This window comes from Hyperolius riggenbachi, chromosome 1 (assembly GCF_040937935.1).
Source record: "Hyperolius riggenbachi isolate aHypRig1 chromosome 1, aHypRig1.pri, whole genome shotgun sequence".
Lineage (NCBI taxonomy): Eukaryota > Metazoa > Chordata > Amphibia > Anura > Hyperoliidae > Hyperolius > Hyperolius riggenbachi.
This window is the reverse complement of record NC_090646.1, coordinates 26160200-26171703: the sequence shown is the minus strand read 5'-3', so window position 1 is coordinate 26171703 and position 11504 is coordinate 26160200. Positions and strand designations below refer to the sequence as shown.

At 41.6% G+C, this 11504-nt stretch overlaps 1 protein-coding gene across 1 annotated transcript; it reads left to right on the top strand.

Moving 5' to 3' along the window:
• Window positions 1-1044: 1044 nt before the first annotated feature.
• LOC137535159 (vomeronasal type-2 receptor 26-like) lies at window positions 1045-10611 on the top strand. Its single transcript, XM_068257315.1, has 3 exons — window positions 1045-1131; window positions 2283-2406; window positions 9614-10611. The coding sequence occupies exons 1-3, from the start codon at window positions 1045-1047 to the stop codon at window positions 10513-10515; spliced, it is 1113 nt and encodes a 370-aa protein (XP_068113416.1). The 3' UTR covers window positions 10516-10611.
• Window positions 10612-11504: the final 893 nt, after the last annotated feature.

Here is an 11504-nt window from a genome sequence, read left to right as displayed (position 1 = left end):
ATTATAAATGCTAAAGTTTGGTTGTTTGTTACTCAATGAATTAATGAAATTTGGCACACATAGTACATTACCTGGAATAACATATAGGATACTTTTTATTCCCAAACCAAAAAGTGGGCGGAGACAAATACAAATTTCACTAGGAAAATGTAAACTGCAGCCATTTTAACACTGTTAATGGTAGGGTTCTCAAACTTTGCACAGCTAGTCACTGAGTGACTGGGATTAATAATCAGAAAAGGGGGTGGAGCCACAAACAGCCAATCAGATTTGTTTCATTTCAATGCAAATTATTCATGCCAAAGACCACAAATCTCACAAACTTGGTCATTGAGTAATTGTGTGTTAGGGTTAGGAAAAGTGGGCACAGCCAACACCTGCCAAGTACATTCCCAGGAAATGCCGGGTCATCAGTGGGTGGAGACAAATACAAATTTCACTGGAAAATGTTAACTGCAGCAATTCTTACACTCTTAATTGTAGAGTTCTCAATCTTTGCACAGTTGGTCACTAGGTAGCTGGGATTAATATTCAGAAAAATTCACCTATTGATTTTCAAGGGGAAATATTTCATTGCTGCCATTCTTGCACTGGTAATGGCACAAGCCTCAAACCCGCCACAGTTGGTCTTTTGGTGACTGGGGTTAAAAATTCAGAAAAGGGGGTGGAGCCACAACTAATTAGATTTATTTCATTTCAATGCAAATCGTTGATGCCAAAGACCACTAGGTCATTGAGTAATTGAGTAATTGTGTGTTAGGATTAGAAAAAGTGGGCAGAGCCAACACTATCCAAATACAAACCCGGGCTACAAAGGAATTATGCAGAATAACAGTCAGCAGGAGAACAAGGTCAGCAACAGGTATCAAAAGGGCACGGTACCAGGGATAAGGCAGATAGCAAGGTCTAGGCAGGATAACAGGTTCGGTAATGGGTAAGCAAAGCAACCAAGGTTCAGAACAGGACATCAGGATGTCCAGCAGCTCACACCTAGGAGTATAAAGTTCTGGCAATTAAGTAGGCCATGCGATCAGCAGCTACAGGATGCAGCTGGTGGTGAGCAGTTTTAATGAGAGTTCCCATGAAGCCACCCGGAGGCCAAACGGGGAACATCAAGTCTTTGTGAGGGCAGTAACAAGCCACCTGCTGGTGGATGGTGGGGGATCAGGATGTTGTAAAGTCATTAGAGCCCTCTGCTGGTGGAGCAATGAATGTCCAAGGCAGTCCAGATCAATACCACCACCAGCAGGCAGGACATAGTTTGTGCCATTACCAAAGAAGAATCGTGATTGCTTAACTGCAAAGGCCTAATCAAATGTTATCATCTATCATTTACTGTTATAGACCCCGGCCGCTATGCCCTACACAATGCTTTACTGGCTGGATCCTGTACTGAGTTTATGATCATGCAAAGGCAGATACCACTTATGGTGGCCATACACGGTACAATAAAAACGTTCGATTTTCGAGTTTATTCGATCTAAATGATCGAATTGAATGAAAGTTGAAAATATTTTTTTTTTCAATCAAGAAATTTGAACGATTATCCAGTTTTTTCAGGAAAAATGATCGGACATGCTGGAAAAATCTTTATATTCGATCTAACGGAATAATCAAACTAAATTATCTAATTGAAAAATTGTACCATGTATGGTCACCTTTAGATATGCGACAGCCTGGAAAGCTTTTACTGTATTTCCAGGTGTAGAGCTGCCCCTAGTCTAAAAAAATGATACAATCAAGCATCCTTAGGGACCTAAAGCAGCTGTATAGGACCCTGTCTCTCTCCCGCACCCACCCAACATGTTTGCACCTTGCTTTCATGGCTTCATGATATTGGTTGCTATGTCATGGAGGAGGATTCATTTGCATAATAAAAACAGATGGATTCAAAATCTAGTGTCCAGGTTGTATCCGTTGTGTCAATTAGCTGTAATTTACTTCACTTGGGATCCACATGACCAATACTTGTCTGTGGTCTGAATCCCTAGTAGCAGATCAGGTGAGACTTTCGTTCATATGCTTGTGACATTGTATCCCCCAGCTTCCCCCAGCCTGTGTGGAAAGCTTTCTTTGCTTTTTGTATTTTATTATATAAAACATAAAACATATATATTTTTTGCAAAATGGATTAAGAATAATTTTGCACGAAAGACAAATAAAAACTAGTGTGTGACCTTGGACTTCAATATTCAGCATGATAGTTTGCTTCACTTCCAGCATAATTATGCATTGTGCCTCTTGTACTGATGTTCACCTAAGATCCCATTTATCTCTTTCAGAAGCCGTTTTCCCGATGCAGTGAGGTATGTCCTCCTGGTTACAGAACGGTTCCTATTGGAGGAATCCACGCCTGCTGTCACGTCTGTGCTCTATGCTCTGAGGGGGAATTCTCCAACACCACAGGTATTCAAGCAGGGTCAGCAGTACTCAGGTCCCAGTATGTGGGTAGTGTTGGGCGAACACCTGGATGTTCGGGTTCGCGAACGTTCGCCGAACATGGCCGCGATGTTCGGGTTTTCGTGCTGAACTCCGAACATAATGGAAGTCAATGGGGACCCGAACTTTCGTGCTTTGTAAAGCTTCCTTACATGCTACATACCCCAAATTTGCAGGGTATGTGCACCTTGGGAGTGGGTACAAGAGGAAAAAAATATTTGAAAAAGAGCTTATAGTTTTTGAGAAAATTGATTGTAAAGTTTCAAAGGAAAAAATGTCTTGTGATGGGTGAGCGGTGTACTACTATTCCCAGCAGCGACACAGAGCACAATGCTATACAGTGGTGGGTGAGCGGTGTACTACTATTCCCAGCAGTGACACAGAGCACAATGCTATACAGTGGCGGGTGAGCGGTGTACTACTGTTCCCAGCAGAGACACAGAGTGGCAGTAAACACAATGCTATACAGTGGTGGGTGAGCGGTGTACACAGAGTGGCAGTAAACACAATGCTATATAGTATGGGTGAGCGTTGTACTACTATTCCCAGCAGCGACACAGAGCACAATGCTACACAGTGGTGGGTGAGCGGTGTACTACTATTCCCAGCAGCGACACAGAGCACAATGCTATACAGTGGTGGGTGAGCGGTGTACTACTGTTCCCAGCAGTGACACAGAGCACAATGCTATACAGTGGTGGGTGAGCGGTTTACTACTATTCCCAGCAGCAACACAGAGCACAATGCTATACAGTGGCGGGTGAGCAGTGTACTACTGTTCCCAGCAGAGACACAGAGTGGCAGTAAACACAATGCTATACAGTGGTGGGTGAGCGGTGTACACAGAGTGGCAGTAAACACAATGCTATATAGTGTGGGTAAGCGGTGTACTACTGTTCCCAGCAGCAACACAATGACTGGGGGGACCCTGGCTAGCCTGGCTGGAGAGAGAACTACCCTGCCTGCCTACCCAAAGCTAAATCCACAGACAAATGGCGGTGAAATGACGTGGATCGGGTATTTATTTACCCGAACCACGTGACGCATTCGGCCAATTAGAGCGCGTTCGGGTCCGTTCGGCCATGCGCTCTTAGTTCGGCCATATGGCCGAACGGTTTGGCTGAACACCATCAGGTGTTCGGTCGAACTCGAACATCACCCGAACAGGGTGATGTTCTGCAGAACCCGAACAGTGGCGAACACTGTTTGCCCAACACTATATGTGGGTGCAGGCAAACAGCCGAGGTGCCCACCTCCACAAGGTAATGGCAATGAACACAATGGTTTGCAGCACACCAGCTCTTTTATTCAGAGCAAAAGAAATAGATTACAAGCAGCAGCAAGCTTTCGGACAAACCTTGTCCTTTGTCAAGCCAACATACAAATGAACACAGCTATGCCTATATGCACAAGGCAACAGGAAATTACATCACATACAATCTCATTAGCCTAATTAGCTCAGGCATTAACCCTGTAATCACAAACAAGAAATATGACATATTCGCGTCATCCTGCAGCTTTCTCTTGCATTGAGTAAAGTCCATTCCCTTCTTTCCCTTTCATAAATGTTGAATGCAAAAAGAGTCCATATGTGACCTGTAAAAAATTAAACAAATAAATGCAAGTCAAAATCATGATTCAAACCCTGTGGGCTTAACATATCCAATTCATTAATCCAGAATACATCCTTCTTTTTTAAAGCAAGTGTGTGGTCACCTCCCCTTTGCAACCTGGGTACATGATCAATAACCATAAATTTGAGGTCATCACAGGTATGTTCCCTCTCTCTGCAGTGCCGGGGGATAGGTAAGTCCAAGGTGCCAGACCTCACAGTGGATCTGTGTTGTGAGATCCTCCGTTTAACTGGTTGGGTCATCTCACCCACATACAGGAAACTGCAGGGGCAACAAATAATGTAGATAGCAAAATTAGTTTGGCATGTCAAAAAAATACGGATTTTATATTCCTTTGTCCCTGCGGAGTTCCTGAATGTGGTTCCCCTAAATATGTTGACACATTCTGAACAAGACAAACAGGGAAAGCATCCCACATGTCTAGGGATAGGGACCATACTGCCTGCACCCAAAGATTTGACATCTGCCCTTGCTATCCTGTTACCAATGGTAGGATTCCTACGGAATGCCTGTAGTGGAGGGGCAAGAAATTCCTCAATGTGAGGATATGCATCGGTCAGAGGATGCCAATGTTTTGAGAATGGCAAAGACTCTGTCTGAAAAATAATGTTACTGTCATACAAACGGTAAGCGTTTCGTATTGGACCTCTTTACCTCGGATTTATCCCTACATTTATTAATTAAATCAATGGGGTAACCCCGCTCAGAAAACTTATGGCACATTTACTGTTCCCTCCTCTACACCAGATCGGCAGGGCCACCAATACGTTCGACCCTGTCCAGCTGGCTGCGAACAATGGAAATAAAAACTCTAGGGTGGTGATTATTGTCAAACCTCAAAAGTTCAGTGGGTTTCTTATAAAGATCTGATCAAAATCAATTATTCTCAAAATGGATGATGGTGTCCAAAAAGGAGACCTGAGTAGGATGATGCTCAATATTGAAAGTGATAGATTCATGAATGCCATTAAGGTACTCATTAATAGCCATTTGGGAGCCAATGTCGGCCCGCCACACCGCAAATATGTCATCAATGTAGCGCCACCACCCCACACAGTGGGTGGTGAATGCCACATTGGGAAAAATGGAGTTAACCTCCAATTGGTTCATGAATGCACCTGCGAAGGACGGAGCGACATTGTACCCCATGGCTGTACCCTTCCGCCATAAGAAAAAGGAGCCCTGAAAACGAAAATAGAAGGGAATGGACTTTACTCAATGCAAGGAAAAGCTGCAGGATGACGTGAATATGTCTTATTTCTTGTTTGTGATTACAGGGTTAATTCTTGAGCTAATTAGGCTAATGAGATTGTATGTGATGTCATTTCCTGCGGCCATGTGCATATATGCATAGCTGTTGCATTTGTATGTTGGCTTGACAAAGTACAGGGATTGTCCGAAAGCTTGCTGCTGCTTGTAATCTATTTCTTTTGCTCTGAATAAAAGAGCTGGTGTGCTGCAAAGCATTGTGTTCATTACAGGTATGCTTGTGTCACCTAGATTGTAATAGTAGAAGTAGAGTTCTCATCCTCCTCCAATTCCTCCTCTTCTCTTCCACTACTTCCTTCTTGCCCATCTCCTTTTCTTCTTCCTCCTACACTACTTCATTCTTCCGCTTTTTTTTCCTACATCTTCTTTCCCACCTCTTTGTTTTCCTCTCTTTCATCTTCCTCTTCTACATCACCATCATCATCATCATCATCATCATCACCATCATCATCACCATCACCATCATCATCATCACCATCATCATCATCATCATCATCATCATCATCATCATCATCACCATCACCATCATCATCATCATCATCACCATCACCATCATCACCATCATCATCATCATCATCATCATCATCATCATCATCATCATCATCATCATCATCATCACCATCACCATCACCATCATCATCATCATCATCATCACCATCACCATCATCATCATCATCACCATCATCATCATCATCATCATCACCATCATCATCATCATCATCATCATCATCATCATCATCACCATCATCATCATCATCATCATCACCATCATCATCATCATCATCATCATCATCATCATCATCATCATCATCATCATCATCACCACCATCATCATCATCATCATCATCATCATCATCATCACCATCATCATCATCATCATCATCATCATCATCATCATCATCATCATCATCATCAGTGCATTGTTATCTACATCAACAGTATATCAAATTCAGGTTGGGCACAAAAGTATTTAGAGAAGAGACAGGAAAATAATTCCCTTGATTTAATTCTCCATAGTTATTGAGACAGGAAGTGGGAAAACCTACTCAAATAAGGACACAAATTGCAGTAACAATGAAGCAGGCTTTATCACCCTTTCCTACTCCAACCAAAAAAACAACAGATTTGGTTACAGCTACATTTTGAAATGTGATTTTATGTCACTTATTATTATTCTCATTAACAACTTGTGGGCACTACAGTGTATAGTTAATAGCACTCTCATCTTGAAGTGGTAAAGAAAGGATGGTCCGCACTTGTCTAACGTTGCTATCAAACTTTATTCAGGACATATCCAATAAGAGCGCCAGCAACACAAACAGCCAGCTTGATCATGCGCCCGTCTCTGTGAGCTTTCTGCGTGGTTCTTAAAAAAATGAACTCTGTTTGCGCAGAACACTTACGGGGACGGGTGCGTGATTGAGCCTGGTGCACTTGTCAGGCTACGCATGTGCAGTTGTGCATGACTCCTGGCAAACTCATGTGCTTCCAGAGCCACCAGCAGGAGAACAGAGGAGGCACTCAGGACTTCGAGGGACCTCCCAAGCTATAGGGCGGCAGAAGGATGCCCCAGGTAAGTTCAAATTCCATTCTTATGGTCTGTTCAGGGTCCCTTTAAGTTGCTGAGACCATGTATGTATATGGAAAAGTGGAGGGGGGCAAGAACAGAGCCCTGAATTACCCCTACAGACAAAGGATGTGGAGAGGAGATCTGAGTAATGCTGGGAACAAACAATGCAATTTCCTGCCCGATCGACGGGAAATGGGCAATTATTTAGGGACAGTACGGTGGCGTAGTGGTTAGCGCTCTTACCTTGTAGCACTGGGTCCACGGTTCGAATCCCAGCCAGGTCTCAACATCTTCAAGGAGTTTGTATAATCTCCCCATGTCTGTGTGGGTTTCCTTCGGGCACTCTGGTTTCCTCCCACATGCCAAAATCATACAGATAGGTTAATTGGCTCCCCCTTAAATTGTCCCTAGACTATGATACATGCACTACACTACGTAGACATAAGACTATGGTAGGGACTAGATTGCGAGCCCCTCTGAGGGACAGTTAGTGACAAGACAATATATACTCTGTACAGCGCTGCGTAATATGTCAGCGCTATATAAATGTTTGCATAAATAAATTATTTCTGACATGTCCAATCCGTTTCAGATCAAGAAAGGGATCAATTTTGTGAATTTATCAGCGGAAAAATGATTCCTTTATCGATCGGGAGCAGTTTGGACATGTACCTATGGTACAACTGGTACAACTTCCTATCTGATCATCCGTCGATTTGACGGGAAATTGAATTGTGTGTTCCCAGCATTAGAGACTGTAAAATATGTTATGCAGCTTAAATGTGACTAATCAAACGTTATTGCTGTGCCGATTGATATTCTTCCATTTTCAAGTTGCACAACATTAGCATACACTTTTTCCTAAACATTTGCATCAACTTTATATACAGTGGCTTGCAAAAGTATTCGGGCCCCCTTGAAGTATTCTACATTTTGTCACATTACTGCCACAAACAAGAATCAATTGTATTGGAATTCCAAGTGAAAGACCAACACAAAGTGCTGTACGCGTGAGAAGTGGAACGAAAATCATACATGATTCCAAACATTTTTTACAAATCAATAACTGCAAAGTGGGGTGTGTGTAATTATTCAGCCCCCTTTGGTCTGAGTGCAGTCCGTTGCCAGTAGACATTGCCGGATGAGTGCTAATGACTAAATAGAGTGCACCTGTGTGTAATCTAATGTCAGTACAAATACAGCTGCACTGTGACGGCCCCAGAGGTTGTCTAAGAGAATATTGGGAGCAACAACACCGTGAAGTCCAAAGAACACACCAGGCAGGTCAGGGATAAAATTATTGAGAAATTTAAAGCAGACTTAGGCTACAAAAATATTTCCAAAGCCTTGAACATCCCACGGAACACTGTTCAAGCGATCATTCAGAAATGGAAGGAGTATGGCACAATAGTAAACTTACCAAGACAAGACCATCCACCTAAATTTACAGGCCGAACAAGGAGAGCGCTGATCAGAAATGCAGTCAAGAGGCCCATGGTGACTCTGGACGAGCTGCAGAGATCTACAGTTCAGGTGGGGAAATCTGTCTATAGGACAACTATTAGTCGTGCACTGCACAAAGTTGGCCTTTATCGAAGAGTGGCAAGAAGAAAGCCATTGTTAACAGAAAAGCATAAGAAGTCCCGTTTGCAGTTTGCCACAAGCCATGTGGAGGACACAGCAAACATGTGGAAGAAGGTGCTCTGGTCAGATGAGACCAAAATGGAACTTTTTAGCCAAAATGCAAAAAACTGCGTGGCAGAAAACTAACACTGCACATCACTTTGAACACACCATCTCCACTGTTAAATATGGTGGTGGCAGCATCATGCTCTGGGGGTGCTTCTCTTCAGCAGGGACAGGGAAGCTGGTCAGAGTTGATGGGAAGATGGATGGAGCCAAATACAGGGCAATCTTGGAAGAAAACCTCTTGGAGTCTGCAAAAGACTTGAGACTGGGGCGGAGGTTCACCTTCCAGCAGGACAACGACCCTAAACATAAAGCCAGGGCAACAATGCAATGGATTAAAACAAAACATATTCATGTGTTAGAATGGCCCAGACAAAGTCCAGATCTTAATCCAATCGAGAACCTGTGGCAAGATCTGAAAACTGCTGTTCACAAACGTTGTCCATCTAATCTGACTGAGCTGGAGCTGTTTTGCAAAGAAGAATGGGCAAGGATTTCAGTCTCTAGATGTGCAAAGCTGGTAGAGACATACCCTAAAAAACTGGCAGCTGTAATTGCAGCAAAAAAGGTGGTTCTACAAAGTATTGACACAGGGGGATGAATAATTACGCACACCCCACTTTACAGTTATTTATTTGTAAAAAATGTTTGGAATCATGTATGATTTTCGTTCCACTTCTCACACGTACATCACTTTGTATTGGTCTTTCACATGGAATGCCAATAAAATTGATTCATGTTTGTGGCAGTAATGTGACAAAATGTGGAAAACTTCAAGAGGGCCGAATACTTTTGCAAGCCACTGTATATGCTTTTGTTGGATTTAATGGACAGATGTCTTTTTTTTTTCAACCAAACTATATAACTATGTAGTCCAGCTAATTTATTAGACCAGGGGTATTAACAGATTAGCAAATCAAGTAAATTCCCTTAAAATTGCATGATGTGATAGAGAGAGGTCTTCATATCTAGAATTTATGAACATTATATTCCTATGTCCGTTATCTTTTAGACAGTGAGAAGTGCCATAAATGTCCTGATGACCAGCATCCCAATAAGGAACAAAGCAACTGTATTCCCAAGACATATGAGTTTTTGTCTTATGAAGAGGATTTTATAGTATTTCTTTACTTGTTTATTGCAGTCATATGCTCTGGTATAACATTGTGTATAATAAAGCTCTTCATAGCCCATTGGGACTCTCCAGTAGTGAAAGCCAATAACAGGACTGTGAGCTTCATTCTCCTGACCTCCATCCTGCTGAGCTTCCTCTGTGTCTTCTTGTTCCTCGGACGTCCTGTGGATATAACCTGCATGCTGAGACAGACCTTATATGGAATATGTTTCTCCATTGCTCTGTCTGCTGTTCTGGCCAAAACAATACAAGTCTGCATCGCTTTTAAAGCTACTAAAACTGGCACTTTCTGGAGGAAATGGATGGGAGTCAAAGTATCTAATTTTATAGTAGTGTTCTGCTCATCTGTCCAAGTTGTGAACTGCATTGTCTGGTTGTCTACATCCCCTCCATATCAGGAGTATGATATGTTCTCTGTTCCTGGGAAGATCATCAATCAGTGTAATGAGGGGTCAGTGATTGGCTTCTACACCATGTTGGGCTATATGGGATTCCTGGCAGCTGTGAGTTTTCTTCTGGCTTTCATGGTGAGGAAATTACCGGACAGCTTTAATGAGGCCAAGTACATCACGTTCAGCATGCTGGTGTTCTGCAGTGTCTGGATTGCCATGATCCCGGCCTATCTGAGCACCAGAGGGAAATACATGGTAGCTGTGGAGGTATTTGCCATTCTGATCTCAAGTGCTGGGTTGTTAGGATGCATATTTTTACCTAAATGTTACACGATTCTCCTAAATCCCACAGTCTCCACTAGAAGAATGGCTCTACAGAAAATTTGATCAGTCCCCATTTCCAAGTGTCTTCCAAGTTTCTCAAAAACTGTTGCCGTATTTTAATCTCTCCCTCTTTCCACTTTCTCTTCTGTTCACCCTCTCTCCCCACCCTTTTACTTTATTTATCAGAATCACTTTACTTAACATGTATTATTTAATTCCTTTAATTGGATCAGTTGCTGCTTTTTTCTTTACCTTTTGATGTCAGCCTGATAATGTGTAACCACATTTATATCTAGCTTGTACATTTTTGTATGTTTTTCTTATGTCAAATGCCTCTTTGAGAAATATTTGAATGTAAGTTTCTTATTATAAGTTTATATCCTTCTATATGTTTTACCTTATTTATAATTTCTATTTAACACAGTTTTGGCCTCTATTGTCAACCCAATACCTGGTTTTAACCATTTCAGCCCGCAGGGATTTTTCACCTTATGCATCAGAGCAATTTTCACCTCCCATTCATTCGATAATAACTTTATCACTACTTATCACAATTTATTGATCTATATCTTGTTTTTTTTCCGCCACTAATTAGGCTTTCTTTGGGTGGTACATTTTGCTAAGCATTTTTTTTAATAAATGCATTTTAACAGCAATATTAAAAAAGCATGGAAAAAAATAATTATTTCTCAGCTTTCAGCCATTATAGCTTTAAAATAACACATGCTACCATAATTAAAACCTACGTATTGTATTTGCCCATTTGTCTCGGTTATTATACCATTTAAATTTTGGCCCTATCACAATGTATGGTGCCAATATTTTATTTGGAAATAAAGGTGCATTTTTTCAGTTTTGTGTACATCACTATTTACAAGCTAATAATTTAAAAAAAAAATTCATATTATACCCCTTTCAGATGCAATTTAAAAAAGTTCAGACCCTTTGGTAACTATTTATGTTTGTTTGTTTTTTAATTGTAATTTTTTTCCATTAAAAATTTTATTTGGGTAATTTCTAGGTGTGGGAAATAAACAATTGATTTTAAATGT